Source organism: Rhinatrema bivittatum, chromosome 8 (genome assembly GCF_901001135.1).
Source record: "Rhinatrema bivittatum chromosome 8, aRhiBiv1.1, whole genome shotgun sequence".
Lineage (NCBI taxonomy): Eukaryota > Metazoa > Chordata > Amphibia > Gymnophiona > Rhinatrematidae > Rhinatrema > Rhinatrema bivittatum.
This window is the reverse complement of record NC_042622.1, coordinates 163,514,882-163,532,815: the sequence shown is the minus strand read 5'-3', so window position 1 is coordinate 163,532,815 and position 17,934 is coordinate 163,514,882. Positions and strand designations below refer to the sequence as shown.

The 17,934-nt window shown below is 47.3% G+C and overlaps 1 protein-coding gene across 3 annotated transcripts in view; it reads left to right on the top strand.

Moving 5' to 3' along the window:
* LOC115096617 (tyrosine kinase receptor Cad96Ca-like) overlaps positions 1-17,934 on the top strand; it is a 47,547-nt gene that overhangs the window by 14,526 nt on the left and 15,087 nt on the right. For all 3 annotated transcript variants that reach the window (XM_029611502.1, XM_029611501.1, XM_029611503.1), the window contains exons 3-5: positions 185-278; positions 2,579-2,774; positions 11,903-12,041. In XM_029611502.1, coding sequence (XP_029467362.1) covers positions 185-278; positions 2,579-2,774; positions 11,903-12,041 — 429 coding nt within the window. The remainder of the gene's footprint in view (positions 1-184; positions 279-2,578; positions 2,775-11,902; positions 12,042-17,934) is intronic.

Sequence of the window (17,934 nt, the reverse complement as noted above, 5' to 3'; positions counted from 1 at the left end):
TGGTGGTGTGTGGCATAGTGAGCAAAGGGAGAAAGCTGAAGGAATGCAGCCTAGTGAACAGTGGGAGGGAGCTGAGGGTGTGTGGCCTGGTGAACACTGGAAGGGAGCCAAGTCTGTGTGGCCCAGGAAGCAGAATAAACAGAGTCTTGTGCATAATCTATTTCTCTCCCACCTTTATTGACAGGTTCGCCTTATTATATCCTTCATGTCTCTCTATTCTCTTTTATCCCTATACTTGGTCTACTTACAATCATCACTGCAGTTCTACTGTGCAAAAGGTAAGCTCATTATGCTTCAGTCCTCTCTGACTACTTAGTCAAACCCCACAATCCCCTCAGTCTGACTACAAGCATTGCCTTCTCCTACAGTCACAGCCCACAGTTCCCTCAGTCTGACTACAGGCACTGCCCTGTCTCACTGAAATACTCTCTGACAGTCACAGCCCACAATCCCCTCAGTCTGACTACAAGCACTGCTCTCTCTCACTGTAAATCCCTCTGCTAAAGTCACAGCCCACAATTCCCAGTCTGATTTTAGGCACTGCCCTCTCTCACTGTAATACCCTCTCCTACAGTCACAGCCCTCAATTCCCTCAGTCTGACTACAGGCACTGCCCACTCTCACTGTAATACTCTCCTACAGTCACAACCCACAATCCCCTCAGTCTGACTACAGGCACTGCCCTCTCTCACTGTAATACTCTCCTACAGTCACAGCCCACAATCCTCTCAGTCTGACTAAGGCACTGCCCTCTCTCATTTAATACTCTCCTACAGTCACAGCCCACAATCCCCTCAGTCTGACTACAGGCACTGCCCTCTCTCACTGTAATACTCTCCTACAGTCACAGCCCACAATCCTCTCAGTCTGACTACAGGCACTGCCCTCTCTCACTTAATACTCTCCTACAGTCACAGCCCTCAATCCCCTCAGTCTGACTACAGGCACTGCCCTCTCTCACTGTAATACTCTCCTACAGTCACAGCCCACAATCCTCTCAGTCTGACTAAGGCACTGCCCTCTCTCACTTAATACTCTCCTACAGTCACAGCCCACAATCCCCTCAGTCTGACTACAGGCACTGCCCTCTCTCACTGTAATACTCTCCTACAGTCACAGCCCACAATCCTCTCAGTCTGACTACAGGCACTGCCCTCTCTCACTTAATACTCTCCTACAGTCACAGCCCTCAATCCCCTCAGTCTGACTACAGGCACTGCCCTCTCTCACTGTAATACTCTCCTACAGTCACAGCCCACAATCCTCTCAGTCTGACTAAGGCACTGCCCTCTCTCACTTAATACTCTCCTACAGTCACAGCCCACAATCCCCTCAGTCTGACTACAGGCACTGCCCTCTCTCACTGTAATACTCTCCTACAGTCACAGCCCACAATCCTCTCAGTCTGACTACAGGCACTGCCCTCTCTCACTTAATACTCTCCTACAGTCACAGCCCTCAATCCCCTCAGTCTGACTACAGGCACTGCCCTCTCTCACTTAATACTCTCCTACAGTCACAGCCCACAATCCCCTCAGTCTGACTACAGGCACTGCCCTCTCTCACTGTAATACTCTCCTACAGTCACAGCCCACAATCCTCTCAATCTGACTACAGGCACTGCCCTCTCTCACTTAATACTCTCCTACAGTCACAGCCCTCAATCCCCTCAGTCTGACTACAGGCACTGCCCTCTCTCACTTAATACTCTCCTACAGTCACAGCCCTCAATCCCCTCAGTCTGACTACAGGCACTGCCCTCTCTCACTGTAATACTCTCCTACAGTCACAGCCCACAATCCTCTCAGTCTGACTACAGGCACTGCCCTCTCTCACTGTAATACTCTCCTACAGTCACAGCCCACAATCCTCTCAGTCTGACTACAGGCACTGCCCTCTCTCACTGTAATACTCTCCTACAGTCACAGCCCACAATCCTCTCAGTCTGACTACAGGCACTGCCCTCTCTCACTTAATACTCTCCTACAGTCACAGCCCTCAATCCCCTCAGTCTGACTACAGGCACTGCCCTCTCTCACTGTAATACTCTCCTACAGTCACAGCCCACAATCCCCTCAGTCTGACTACAGGCACTGCCCTCTCTCACTGTAATACTCTCCTACAGTCACAGCCCTCAATCCCCTCAGTCTGACTACAGGCACTGCCCTCTCTCACTGTAATACTCTCCTACAGTCACAACCCACAATCCCCTCAGTCTGACTACAGGCACTGCCCTCTCTCACTGTAATACTCTCCTACAGTCACAACCCACAATCCCCTCAGTCTGACTACAGGCACTGCCCTCTCTCACTGTAATACTCTCCTACAATCACAACCCACAATCCCCTCAGTCTGACTACAGGCACTGCCCTCTCCTACAGTCACAGCCCACAATCCTCTTGGAGCTTCATATTATGACCCCTAATCTACAACTTCCTTTCCATTGAAAAATATTTATTTCTTGTGCATTATAAATGCCTTTCAGGAATTTAAATGCCTCTATGATCTGGTAAAGGATGTTAGAGGGACCTGGCTGATTCTGCATTGCCTTCAGGTTATGATATTTGCTATCTTTTAGAGCCAAGAAACACCACCTGGCATTGCAGAATAGAAGTCAGATTACTGTCTCCAGAAGAGAGGAGAATATGCCAGGATCAACACTGGTAGTCAGTCAGCCACTTCTACTTACAAAACCTGATCCACCAACCAGGTGGCAGCCATTGCAGGAGATGCGTTCATCGGTCCGGGCGTGGAGACGGAAACCGAGCCTGCAGGTGAGAATCTGCAGCCCTATACTGCCTATAATCTTTCTCCCATCCTTTCATCAGTAAGAACCACACCCTGCCCAGAGCAGCTGCTAGAAGTACATGGAGCTACACAAGATGGCTGCTCGCGCCTAACGCTCCCAAACAAACCTCACCCCGATAGCTTTATTTACACAGCCTGTCAGCTTGTTTAACCTCCCAGCTGCCTTCGTGGGGATCAGGCCAGTGTTCCAATGTCGGCAAAAGACAAAACCAGCAAACTCCAGCAGTTCTCGTTTACAAAAGCTGCGATGGAGCTGCAGGAGTCGGGGCCTGATCGGGCAAACAGCACACAGGGAGAGGTGGACAGATCAGACTCGGAGGCCCCAATCCTGTCCCCGCAGCAAATTACAGGCAAGTTGCCAGACACCTCCGATTTACCCACTAAAGCCTTATTAAGGAAGTGGTTTATGGAGATCCAATCTGAAATGCGACAGCATAAGGAAGAGTTACTCAACTTGTTCGCAGAGAACCGGGAGGAGATGAGGGCGCTGGGACAGAGTGGATGAAATAGAAACCAGGGTGGAGGGCCACGAGGTGGCCATGCACAATCTGTCTCAAACCAGTATAGAGGTAGAGCAAGAGATCAACACTCTGAATGATAAAATAGAGGACTTGGTGAACTGCAATCGGAGGTCTAACATAAGAATTAAAGGGGTCCCAGAAACTGCTGACTACGCTGACTTTATGGCAACTGCCAGAGAAATCTGCGCATTTATGGCAGCACAGGATCCGACAGCTGTAGCTTCAGATGCTAGGAATGGGGACATTAACATTCAAATCGAGCGGGCACACAGAACTTTGGGTGCGTACCGGCCCAATAACACGCGTGATATAATCGTCAATCTCCGTAATTACTCGCAAAAAGAAAAAATAATGGCGATTGTTAGGTCCAAACAGTCTGGGACATGGAAGGGCTTGGAGATCGCACTTTTTCAGGACCTAGCTCCCAGCACATTGAAAAAGAGGTTTGAGCTCAAAGCGGTTACTCAGGCCCTCCGTAAAGCTGAAATTCACTACCGCTGGCAGTTTCCATTTGCCCTCTCCTTCCAATATCAAGGTGTCACATATCGAATGAAGACGGCATCAGAAGCGGTGAAGGTATTTGACCAAGCTGGATTGGAACATCACCTCCCAACATCACCACTGACTCCGAAGACCCACACCCTGGACACCAAGGCAAAATGGCAGCGGGCTGGGAAGACACGACGCAGGAATCAGAATCCCGTAGCCCAACAGTCTGAAGCATTGTCAGACCAGGGATGACTTTTCTAGCCTCAGCAGCCAGGATCTCAATAATACAGAACTCCAAAGTTGGGAGTGATGTATGCTGTTATTTATTTTGCTTCTCTTGCATGTCGTCAAGTTAAAAAAAAAAAAAAGAAAGAAGGCTATTGTATGTTTATAGGTTGCTTTGCATTTTATTATATCATGTTGTTTGGGAAGTACACAGGGGGGAGGGGGACGCGGGGGTCACTTGGAGCATGGTATTCCAGCCCCCAAGGAGGGAATCTGTGAGGGAGGATGTATGGATTCAAAGTTTGGGGTTATTTTTCCTGGAGAGGCAACTCTACCGCTGTCACTGTACATACTCATAGCCTGGGTGGGATTATGGATCGCTGCATGAGGCCTGTTGCATTAGACATATTGCCTGGGACACGACACCAATTGTCACTATCACATGTGTTGGGAGTAGGAGACACCACTTCAAAACCATCAATCCACAATGATCAGATTTATTACACTTAATGTGAAGGGTCTTAACACCCGTAGGAAAAGGGATATGCTTTTCAGGGAACTGATTAACAGGAAAGCAACTTTCACTTTTGTACAAGAAACACATATACGTAAGAGACATTAACACTTGTTGAGATATAAGAAGTATCTGCATATCTTCCTGGCATCGGCAAGCAAGACCACTAGATACACTTGCACTGGGATCCTGATATCGGCATCGATAACTTTTGAACCACTGGTCCAAAGATTAGATGCCCTAGGCAGATATGTACTCCTCAAGCTTAAGATAGGAAACAATATATTCACTTTGCTATTTATGCTCCTGTCCAAGACCAGATGCCCTTTTGGCGACAGATCCAGATTCTATTGGAAAATGAGGTGGAGGGCTATCTTATAATCGGAGGCGACTTCAACCTTACTTTGAGTCCGGAAAAGGACAATTTTCATAACCCCAGCAAACATTCTCAGAAACCAGGCTACACACTTCTACAGACCATAATGCGCAAATGGAAATTATCTGACATATGGAGACATTGTAATCCAACGGAGAGGTCATATACATTTTATTCAAACCCCCACAGCTCTTACTCGCGCATTGACTTCTTTCTGCTAGATCAATGCCTTATGCCCAAAGTCACCGGTACGGATATACACCCAAATACCTGATCAGACCATGGAGCAGTAGAATTAGATTTAGAAACTGGAGATAAAATTGGAGGGCAAGCTTATTGGAAACTAAACACTTCCTTACTAAAAGACGCCACCTTCAAAGTCATCTTAATATCACATGTAAGAGAATTCTTCCAACTTAATAGCGACCCCTCAGTCCCATATAGCACTGTCTGGGAATGCTCTAAGATGGATTATGCATATCCAGAGCAGTTGCCAGCAAAAAGGAGCATGAGGCAAAGAGCAAGTCTTTGCAGATCAAGATTGATCAACTGGCAAAAATGCACATGCATAATCTATCTCCGAAAACATATGCCAAACTCACCGATGCCCGCAACTGCCTACTACAAGTACATGCAGAACAGACAGCATTCCAGTTGGAAAGAACCAGACAAACCTACTTCAAAGGTAGTGACAAAGCGGGCAAGTTATTAGCCCGACAACTAAAATTAAGGACACTCCAAAGTATGATACCGAAGATAAGACTCGAAGAGGAACGCCACCACTGACCCGACAGAGATCAGGAATAGCTTTGTGGATGTTTATGTGCAACTGTATAGCAGAGATGGGAATATACAGGACACCAATATAAACTTCTATTTGGCAGATGTACCATTTCCGTCCTTAATAGCGGAGCAACAATCCCACCTTGACTCACCAATCAGTGCTGCGGAAGTGCAGGGTTTATTCAAACCTTAAAAAATGGAAAGTCTCCAGGACTGGATGGATTTTTGAGCGAATATTATCGGGCACTCTACAATGCGCTGGTGGACCATTTGGTGGACCTTTTTAACCATATCTGAGAGGGGGGGCTCTTTCGATGCCCAGTTCAATGTAGCCGGCATAACCATTATCCCTAAACCGGGTAGAGATCCCATGATTTGTGGGTCTTATAGACCTATCTCACTCATCAATCAAGACTTGAAGATATTGGCGCACATCTTAGCAATGAGACTAAACATATCTTCCAGGCCTAATCTGCTCAGATCAGGTGGGCTTATTCCCCAACGCATGGCTGCAGACAACGTCCACAAGATTTTACATCTCATGTGGTGGGTGAAACGAGAACATATCCCAGCAGTACTTTTGGCTGTCAATGCAGAAAAAGCTTTCGACTTGGTGCACTGGCCCTTATTTCAAACCCTGGCGGCAATAAACTTTGGGACATTCTTCCTTCAATGGATACACCAGCTTTATACTTCACCGAAAGCGACAGTGAAAGTAAATGGATGATACGGACCCTGTTTCGAGATAGGGAGAGGGACCAGACAGGGGTGCCCTCTGTCATCTTTGCTCTTCACCATCTTTTTGTAACCTTTTGCAACTCGTAAATGACGGTCACAGAATATCCAGGGAATTAAACTGGGTGGACGTAAGTTTATTTATTTAAAAATTTTTCTATACTTTCGTTAAGTTAAATACCATCCCAACGGTTTACAGAAGGGCACAATAAAGAGAAATATGGGTGGTATAGATTACAAATTACTCGTGTGCCATCATAGTACGGTAACAATTTAAAATAATAAACTAGGGGGCGGATTTTCAGAGCCCTGCTCGCCTAAATCCGCCCAAAACCGGGCGGATTTAGGCGAGCAGGGCCCTGCGCGCCGGTAAGCCTATTTTACATAGGCCTACCGGCGCGCGCAGAGCCCCGGGACTCGCGTAAGTCCCGGGGTTTTCGGAGGGGGCGTGTCGGGGGGCGTGTCGGGGGGGGGCGTGTTGGGGGCGGGCCCGAACCGCGCGGCGTTTTTGGGGCGTGTCGGGGCGGGCCCGGGGGCGTGGCTGCGGCCCGGGGCGGCCCCAGGTCGCATCCCGGCGTGCAGGAGGCCCGCTGACGCTGTCTAAGCCCCCCCGACAAAGGTAAGGGGGGGCTTAGACAGGGCCGGGTGGGTGGGTTAGGTAGGGGAAGGGAGGGGAAGGTGAGGGGAGGGCAAAAGGAAGTTCCCTCCGAGGCCGCTCCGATTTCGGAGCGGCCTCGGAGGGAATGGGGGTAGGCTGCGCGGCTCGGCGCGGCTCGGCTATACAAAATCGATAGCCTTGCGCGCGCCGATCCAGGTTTTTAGCAGATACGCGCGGCTCCGTGTGTATCTACTAAAATCCAGCGTACTGTTGTTTGCGCCTGGAGCGCAAACAAAAGTAGGCCTATTCGCGGAGTATGAAAATCCGCACCATAGTGTGTAAGTTAAACCTGATTGTTAGGAACAAATTAGGCAGTTTGATTTTAACATTAATATGCTTATGTAGGTTACTAAAAACTTCTAGCTTGGTGCATCCTTATCGCTCAGCTATTTTTCTCCTTTTCTTTATCTTTATAAAATGCTTGTTTAAAAAGCCAGGTTTTCAGATTAGTTTTGAATAATTTCAGATTTGTCTGTAGTCTTATCCTCTCATTTTTTGTGGACAACATTATGTTCACCCTCACTGACTCCACAAAATCATTGGAAGGAGTCCGACGAGAAATGGCAGACTTTAGCCACGTATCTGGATTCAAGGTGAACCTTGAAAAGTCTGAACTACTCAAAATTAATCTCAACAAAGCAGATATAGATACCATCAAGAGCATCTTCCCTTTCAAAGGGGCAAAGAAAGCTATAAAATATCTAGGAGTCTACTTAAACTCCTCGCTGGAGGAACTTTATGCTCTAAACTACGCTCCACTCCTCAAGTCTATCGACTGCGACCATCTCCAATGGCATCAGCAACTGTTCTCATGGCTGGGGAGGATCGTAATCATAAAGATGAATGTCTTACCTCGCCTTCTATATCTATTTGCTACATTGCCAATCTATCTGACAATCTCCCTGCTGAAAAAGCTACAAAAAAAAAATCTTCAATTTCATCTGGAGGTGCTGGCCTCCCCGAATTGCACGATGCACTAAGTTCTTGCCGAAACTGGCTGGGGGTATCGGAGTACCTAATCTACTCTACTACTTTGCGGCCTCTCAGCTGAAAGCCATCGTAGACATAGCCAAACATGCTGCTCCTAAACAGTGGGTACAAGCTGAACAAGCAATGGTAAGAACATAAGAACATAAGAAATTGCCATGCTGGGTCAGACCAAGGGTCCATCAAGCCCAGCATCCTGTTTCCAACAGAGGCCAAAACCAGGCCACAACAACCTGGCAATTACCCAAACACTAAGAAGAACCCATGCTAATGATGCAATTAATAGCAGTGGCTATTCCCTAAGTATAATTGATTAATAGCCATTAATGGACTTCTCCTCCAAGAACTTATCCAAACCTTTTTTGAACCCAGCTACACTAACTGCACTAACCACCAACTCTGGCAACAAATTCCAGAGCTTTATTGTGCGTTGAGTGAAAAAGAATTTTCTCCGATTAGTCTTAAATGTGTTACTTGCTAACTTCATGGAATGCCCCCTAGTCCTTCTATTATTCGAAAGTGTAAATAACCGAGTCACATCTACTCGTTCAAGACCTCTCATGATCTTAAAGACCTCTATCATATTCCCTCTCAGCCGTCTCTTCTCCAAGCTGAACAGCCCTAACCTCTTCAGCCTTTCCTCATAGGGGAGCTGTTCCACCCCCTTTATCATTTTGGTTGCCCTTCTCTGTACCTTCTCCATCGCAACTATATCTTTTTTGAGATGCGGCGACCAGAATTGTACACAGTATTCAAGGTGCGGTATCACCATGGAGCGATACAGAGGCATTATGACATTTTCTGTTCTATTAACCATTCCCTTCCTAATAATTCCTAACATTCTATTTGCTTTTCTGACTGCTGCAGCACACTGAGCCGACGATTTTAAAGTATTATCCACTATGATGCCTAGATCTTTTTCCTGGGAGGTAGCTCCTAATATGGAACCTAACATTGTGTAACTACAGCAAGGGTTATTTTTCCCTATATGCAACACCTTGCATTTGTCCACATTAAATTTCATCTGCCATTTGGATGCCCAATCTTCCAGTCTTGCAAGGTCCTCCTGTAATGTATCACAGTCTGCTTGTGATTTAACTACTCTGAATAATTTTGTATCATCCGCAAATTTGATAACCTCACTCGTCGTATTCCTTTCCAGATCATTTATATATATATTGAAAAGCACCGGTCCAAGTACAGATCCCTGAGGCACTCCACTGTTTACCCTTTTCCACTGAGAAAATTGACCATTTAATCCTACTCTGTTTCCTGTCTTTTAACCAGTTTGTAATCCACGAAAGGACATCGCCTCCTATCCCATGACTTTTTAGTTTTCGTAGAAGCCTCTCATGAGGGACTTTGTCAAACGCCTTCTGAAAATCCAAATACACTACATCTACCAGTTCACCTTTATCCACATGTTTATTAACTCCTTCAAAAAAATGAAGCAGATTTGTTAGGCAAGACTTCCCTTGGGTAAATCCATTTTGACTGTGTCCCATTAAATCATGTCTTTCTATATGCTCTACGATTTTGATCTTGAGAATAGTTTCCACTATTTTTCCCGGCACTGAAGTCAGGCTCACTGGTCTATAGTTACCCGGATCGCCCCTGGAGCCTTTTTTAAATATTGGGGTTACATTGGCCACCCTCCAGTCTTCAGGTACAATGGATGATTTTAATGATAGGTTACACATTTTAACTAATAGATCAGAAATTTCATTTTTTATTTCCTTCAGAACCCTAGGATGCATACCATCCAGTCCAGGTGATTTGCTACTCTTTAGTTTGTCAATCTGGCCTACTACATCTTCCAGGTTCACAGTGATTTTGTTCAGTTCGTCTGAGTCATCACCCCTGAAAACCATCTCTGGAACTGGTATCTCCCCAACATCCTCATTAGTAAACACGGAGGCAAAGAATTCATTTAGTCTTTCTACAATGGCCTTATCTTCCCTAAGAGCCCCTTTAACCCCTCGATCATCTAATGGTCCAACCGACTCCCTCACAGGTTTCTTGCTTTGGATATATTTTAAAAAGTTTTTATTATGAGTTTTTGCCTCTATAGCCAACTTCATTTCAAATTCTCTCTTCGCCTGTCTTATCAATGTTTTACACTTACCTGGTGGGGACAATGTCCATCAATGCCATACTTTGGCAACCATACCACACCTGGAGACCACTCCAATGCATCCCCTGGGCAATCCAGACGACCTTAAAGGTGTGGACCACTTGGAAATCTAAACTAGTCGGGAATTTCTCTTACTTTTACCAATCCTGCTTATTTTATAATAATCAGTTCCCGGCTGGATACCAATCTGCGACCTTTGGCTCATGGCAATGAGCAGGTATTTTGAACATTGGGCATATCTACTGAGGTGATGTCCTTACAGCAGATTAGTCAACAATATGGCGTGCCCGAGACTGACTTTCTTGCCTATGCACAGGTTCACCATTTTATTAACACCTTGACCCGAAGGCAGGGGTGAGGACCACACGGTCTCTTTTTGAAAACTATAGCGCTGGGGCAGACAAACTCTCCAAGATTTCTTTGAAAATCTATGGCTTGCTAGGCAGCTCTGATCAACTTCCCTTACCTCATCTTATCAAGTAGGAAACAGATCTGGGAGAAACTTTGCCTCCTAAGGAATTGGAATTTATCTTCAAAATTGCGAGCAAGTGTTCCGTCTCGGCAAGGCTCCAGGAAAACTGCTATAAGTTGCTTTATAGATGGCATTTGGTCCCGGAAAAACATCACGCTATTTACTCTCAGCATTCCCCCCTTTGCTGATGAGACTGCGGATCGGTAGGATCATTCATACATGTCTGGTGGTCTTGCCCAAGCGTAGCACGGTTTTGGAAGAAGCTGGAGAACTGAGTGACCCATTTATTGTATATGCATGTGGGACTGACTGCCAAAGTAGCCCTCCTAAATGGACCTGTCAGTGGGCTTGACAAAGACCAACAGAGATTTGGCCGACAGGTTTGGCTAGCTTCCCGGCTCTTAATCGCCAGACATTGGAAAACCAAGATATATCCTACGGTGGCTGAGGTTACCGCACTCTTGCGACAACACCAATGATTGGATTACTTAACGGCTGTCAGACGTAACCAGCTAGCTTATCGGAAGACATGGAGCTACCGCCCTGCAATAAAGGAACTAGAACCGGCTGATAACTCTCGGGTGGGTGGGATCCCTTCACATCCCCAGTACTACCTTTTAACAGTGCATGTCTCCTATAATATCGGGATGGCCTAGGAATGGACAGACTACCAGGTGGCTCATTATCTCAATACAGAAGCACAGGCTCATTTTAACCAATATAGATCACCCTCAGGCCGCATCCATAGCGTGTACCTGGGACGCCTAGGGGTCAGTATGTGGGCCCCATATAGATACAATGTAGAGGTGTCATGACGGTATCCAGCATTTCATTTTGATGGACGGTAACATAACACCGGGAAAGGGAGGGAGGGAGGGAGGGATGGGATTAAATATCGGAACACTTTAGATTTTATGGATGGGAACCATTGTATTGCTGATTAGTCAGACATCAAAGATTGGTTGTATAAGTTTATTGTTGATGTACACCTGTTACAGCTTTGTTGTATATTGTCATGTTCTGATCAAATGCAATAAAATATAAAAAACAAAAGAAAGAATTACGTGGAGCTAGAACTGCTATAGTCCCAGCCCAGGAAGTTGCTCCTGGCCCACTCTTCTTTCAATGCCACTATCTCATGGTGGCTGCGCTCTCTGGTTCCTCTTTGTGCTGAGGGCTTGGTCTTTATTGCTTTCACAGGTCTCCTCCTACAGTGTACAAGACGTGTCCCTCCTGGAACTGATAAAAGATGGAAAGCAAGGACGATTCTATAGAGCCAAGCTGAGCCATGGAAATTGCAAGGGTCACAAACTCATCACTTGCAAGGTCATCAAGGAAGGTAAGTTCTTGGGATTCCTCATGAACCTCAGGTGAGCTTCTCTACAATGGGTACCATGTCATTTTGGATGGTTGAGGCTTCAGGGGATCAGTGCATTGGTTATAAACATGTAAGCCCTGTTTCCTAGCATGTAGACAGATGGACTCAGGACCAGTGGGTTTATGCTCCCCTGCCAGCAGATGGAGACGGAGCAAGCTGACATCACAGTATACATAACCCTGCAGTGACCCCAGCCTGCCAGTATTCTCCATCTCCAACAGATGGTGGATATGCATCTCCCTGTGGGGATTGCGTTGAGCTTTTTGGAAGGAGAAATTTGAAATTCTAAATTCAGGAAAAGAAAGCCCTGCTCTCCTGCAGTGATACCTAAAGGTCCCTTCCCCAGTTGAGAATTCCTGAGGCGATTTCTGTGGTCCCTCAGAGGTGTGCCTTTGTCTGGTAGCTGGGATTCCCAGAGTGGACTTAGCTGCTAGTTCAGCTGAAAGGCAGCGGGTGCAGGAGGCAGAGCACGGCAGTGATGGCAGATGCCCTCTCCCCCTGCAGTCGGAGACCATCTCTATACTCAGCCGGTAAGCGCTGAGCTCAGGTAAGATTTAAAAAAAAAAAAAAAAAAAAAAAAGTTTTACCTAAATCAGAGATAGAGGGGTTTCAGGACGTCCTCCAGTCTTTGTTCTCAGCACACCATGCCAATGTTCGTTCCCGCTCCTGTTGCGGTTGGGAGGTTCAGTGGCACCCGGTGAACTAGGCCCTGCACTTAGGATTTTTTCTTGCACACTGTGTGGTAGGCTGTAGCAGCCATTTTCGCTCGCTCGTGTGTGTTCTGCTGCCCTCTAATGGCCATCGGTGTGTGCTTTTTGCATGCACAAACATTTTTTTACACGCACACAATTTTTTATATGCTTAATTTGGCACACAGGTTGTGCATGCGCCTTTCTTCTAAGCGCTTATTTTTTGGGGTGCATTTCATTTTTGTGCGCGAGCTGTTCAGACGTATGTTTACCGCAGCGATGGTGCTGGTAAGCAAGAAGCCTAAGGGACAGATTTTAAAACCTGTGCACGGGCGCAGATTTGTTTGCGCAACCTGGCGCGAACAAATCTATGCCTGATTTTATAACATGCCGCGCGCATGTTATAAAATCCAGGGTCGGCGCGCGCAAGGGGGTGCACAATTGTGCAACTTGCGCGCGCCGAGCCACACAGCCTGCTTCCATTCCCTCCGAGGCCGCTCCGAAATCGGAGCAGTCTCGAAGGGAACTTTCCTTCTGCCCCCCCCTGCACCTTCCCCTCCCTAACCCGCCTCCCAGCCCTACCTAGAACCCCCCCTTACCTGTGATCCCGGGCACAGTGGCAAATGGCCGCTGTGCCTGGAGGCTCAGGCCACGCCCCTCCCTGCCCCTTTTTGCAAGCCCCGGGACATACGCGCGTCCCGGGGCTTGCGTGCGCCACCGAGCCTATGCAAAATAGGTTCGGCACGCGCGGGGGGGGGTTTTAAGGGTTACGCGCATAACTCTTAAAATCCGCCCCTAAGTGTCTTCCTATTTGTGTTGCCTGTCATATTAGGGCTTCTCAGCCTGACCTGGCTTCTAATTTGTGTCAGTGCTGCTCAGATGCTCAGGGAGAGTGGTCTTCCTCGGATTTTGCTAGGCCTAGCTCTTGCCATTCTGATAATGGGTTGGTCATAGCAGGGGAGATGCCAGACCTTGGTTCTCGTTTGACTGACTCCTCTGCTGGTGAGGGCAGTTCTGTGGAACTAGTTCCAGTTCCTTCTGGGTTTGGTCTGGATCCAGCTGCTTTTCTTGGATGGAATTTTTTCAAGGCTTACAAGCCTTTCTTCAGGCACAGTTCTCCGCTTCCCCCATTTCTGTCCAGTCAGACCCTCAGCTGGTGGCTCCTCTCTCTTCCAGTCCTATGATGAAGTGCCGGGGTTTGCCTTGGCTCCCTGCAGGTGTTCCCAACAGGAATCCAGATGGCACTGATGAGGTTGATCCTGATTCCCTGGAAGATGGGGAAATTCCTCCAGGGCTGGAACCGTATCGAACCATGTTGTGGTTCTTTCATAGAAATGAACTGCCTGCCCTAATTTCCCAGACCTTGAAACAGCTTGGGTGTTCCTGGTTCAAATGCTATGTCAGAGCTGAGGAAGAATTCAATTTTGGTTTCCTTACGTAAAGCCTCTTGTTTTTTCCTGGTGATGGATGCCATCCAGGAAATGATTGATCTGGATTGGGATGCCCCAGAGGCAAGCTTTAAAGGGGGTAGGGCATTGGAAGACCTGTACCCCCTGGATCCGGCTGGGAGAGAGCGTTTGTGTTTTCCCAACATGGATGCTCTGGTATGTGCCGTGCCTAAGTGAACGACTATAACCGTAAAGGGAGGAGCGGCCTTGAAGGATGTATATGATAGAAGGATTGAGGCTATTCTTAAGCAAGCCTTTGAGACAGTGGCGATGATGTGCAGATTTCCTGTTGCAAGATCTTGTCTGCTTCTCTCTCAGGAGGTTGATGAGTCTGGAGGGAATTCCACAGCAATTATGGAGCCTGCTGCCTCCTTTTTAGCAGAAGCAGGCTGTGATTTGGTCCAGACCTCGGCCAGAGGAGTGGCTTTGGTGATAGCAGCCAGACGTCAACTCTGGTTGCAAAATTGGTCAGCTGACACAGCTTCCAAAGTCAATCTTACCAAGATGCCCTTTAAAGGTTCCCTCTTGTTTGGGAGTGAGTTGGAAAAACTGGCCAGTAAGTAGGGCAAGTCTCCGGTGCCTCGGTTGCCAGAGGATAAGAAATAGTTACATCACCCCTTTGATATGGGGGATTGTTTCTGGGCTTTAAGGCATTTTCATCCATACAGAGGGACGACTTTTCAGCAGACTCGGCCTTTCGGTGGGTCTCAGTCCTTTTATCCCCGGCAGCCCAAGAAAGGAGTGGGCTCTGGTGGTGGACCTTCCCGAGCTTCTGGTGCCCATGCCTCAAGAACGTATGGGGCAATATTCCATTTATTTTATTGTGCTCAAGAAGGAGGGCTCCTATAGTCCCATCTTGGATCTCAAGAGGGTCAACCTTCACTTGAAGGTGACTCATTTTTGAAAGGAAACCTTACGCTCTGTAATAATGGCAGTGGAGTTGGGGGAATTGTTTACCTCCTTGGATCTGTCAGAGGCTTTCTTCATATTCCCATCCGATTGTAACACCAATGCTTTCTATGGTTTGTGGTGTTGGGGCTCAATTTTCAGTTTCGGGCGCTGCCTATTGGTCTAGCCTCTGCTCCCAGAACATTTCCCAAGATTATGGTGGTGGTAGCAGAGGCCTTGCAAAAGAAGGAATCCTGGTGCACCCGTATTTAGACGACTGGCTAATTCGAGCTAAGCCTCGGAAGAGAGCCACCTGGTTACACACAAGGTGATTTCCTTATTGCAGGAGGTCGGTTGGGTGGTGAATCTGACCAAGAGCAATCTTGAACCATCCTAGTTGTTGAAGTATCTGGGGGTCTAGTTCATCACAGGACAGAGTTTTCCTTTCAGAAGTTTGGATCCAGAGATTGATGTCTCAAGTGTGTCAGTTGATGAACACCATATGCCTGACGGTGAGGTCCTACCTACAGGTACTTGGCTTGATGGCAGCTACCCTGGAAGTGGTGCCTTGGGCAAGGGTGCATATGCGTCCTCTTCAGCGCTCTCTATCTCACTGGAAACTACAGTCTCAGGATTACGCGGTTCGGCTCCATTTGCCAATAGAAATCTGCTCCCACCTCCAGTGGTGTTTGCAGGAGGATCATCTGAGAAAGGAAGTTCCTTGTCCTCTCCGGCCTGGTTAATACTCACAACAGATGCAAGAAGCCACGGTTGGGGGGCTTACTGTCTGTAGTTAATGGCCCAGGGGTGCTGGAATACCAAAGACCCACTGGAACATCAATCGCCTGGAAGCCTGGACGGTATGGCTGGCATGCTTGCAGTTCAGCCACAAGCTGCGGAATCAAGCGGTTCATATGATGTCGGATAACGCAACGATGGTGGCCTATATCAATCACCAGGCAGGAACCAAGAACCAGCAAGTGTCGCTAGAAATAGACCAGCTGATGGAATGGGCAGAAGATTATCTGCAGATGATCTCGGCCTCTCACTTTGCAGGAAAAAACAACATAAGAGCGGACTTTCTCAGCAGGGAGAATCTGGACCCAGGAGAATGGGTGTTGTCAACCAAGGCATTTCAGCTGATTGTGGATTGCTGGAGCCTTCCGTTCCTAGACCTGCTGGCAACTTCTTGAAATGCAAAGGTTCCTCGCTTCTACATCGCAGGAGGGATCCATGGTTCCTGGGAATAGACGCTTTCGTACAGGTCTGGCTGGAAAACAGATTGCTATATGCCTTTCTTCTGTGGCCTTTGCTGGGCAGGATAATTTGCAAGATCGAAAGCCACAGGGGGCTAGTACTCCTAGTGGTGCTGTACTGGCCAGGCATCCATGATATGCATATTTGCAACGACTCCTGGTGCGGCCCCCCTTCTTCTTCCGCCGCACATGGATCTGTTACAGCAGGGACCAGTTCTTCATGAGAATCCAACTCGATTCTGTCTTATGGTTTGGCCCTTGAGAGGGCTCGCCTGTTAAAGAATGATTATTCCTCTGGAGTGATTGCCACTTTACTCTGCGATCGCAAGTTCTCCACTTTCTTGGCTTATATGCAGGTTTGGAGAGTTTTTGAGGCCTGGTGTGAGGAGCAGGGTGTTCTTCCTCATTCAGTTAAGATCCCTTTCATTCTGGATTTTTTTTCAGGATGGACTGAATAAAAGACTTGGCCCTTAATTCCTTGAAGGTGCAGGTTGTGGCTCTTGCCTGTTTCAGAGGTCTGGTGAATGGTGTTTCCTTGTCATCTCATCCTGATATGGCCTGTTTTTGGAAGGGAGTGAAGCACCTTTGGCCTCCCTTGAGGTTACCGGTTCCATTGTGGAGTTTAATTTGGTGCTGGACTTTTTGACGGGCTCTATGTTCCGACCACTGCATTGCCTTTCCTTATGATTGTTGACTTTGAAGTCTGTTTTCCTGGTGGCGATATGTTCTGTGCATCGGATTTCTGAGCTGCAGGCCTTGTCTGTTGGGGAATAGCTTCAGGTGCTCTGGGGGCGTTACAACTGCATGCTGTTCCATCCTTCTTGCCCAATGAAGCCATTGCCTACTCAGGTTAGGGCTCATTCCACTAGGGCTCAGGCAGTGTCATGGGTGGAGGTTAGTTTGTTGTTTCCTGACAATATCTCTCGAGCTGTGACGTGGTCCTCCTTACATTTTTCCAGGTTTTATCATCTGGATGTGCAGGCCTGAAAGGATGCAGCCTTTGCAAGTGCGGGGTTGCCTGGACCACGGGCAGCCTCCAACCCTGTTGGGGATTAGCTTCAGTACATCCAACTGGTCCTGAATCCATCTGTCTACCCTCTAGGAAATGGAGAAATTACTTACCTGATAATTTCATTTTCCTTAGTGTAGCAGATGGACTCAGCTTCCCACTCTCGGCTGCCGCATGAGTGTGTTAATAGGCCTTCTGTGGGGTTTTGGGTCCCAAGGGATTACTGGTAAGTAATTAATTCAGTCAATGGGTTTGGGGTACCTAGAATCTTATGTTGGTTCATTGTTTATGGTTGGTTGAGTACAGTTCTGGTTACCTGTTTTTACTCAAGTTTTTGCTAGTCTGTCTACAGTTGCTTTTGAAGAGAATACTGGCAGGCTGGAGACACTGCAAAGTTATATATACTGTAACGTCAGCTTGCTCCATCTCCATCTGCTGGCAGGGGAGCATAAACCCGCTGATCCTGAGTCTATCTGTCCACACTAAGGAAAACAAAATTATCAGGAAAGTAATTTCTCCATTAATGTAGACACTTTCTGACACTTCCTCTTGAATCCTCAAATG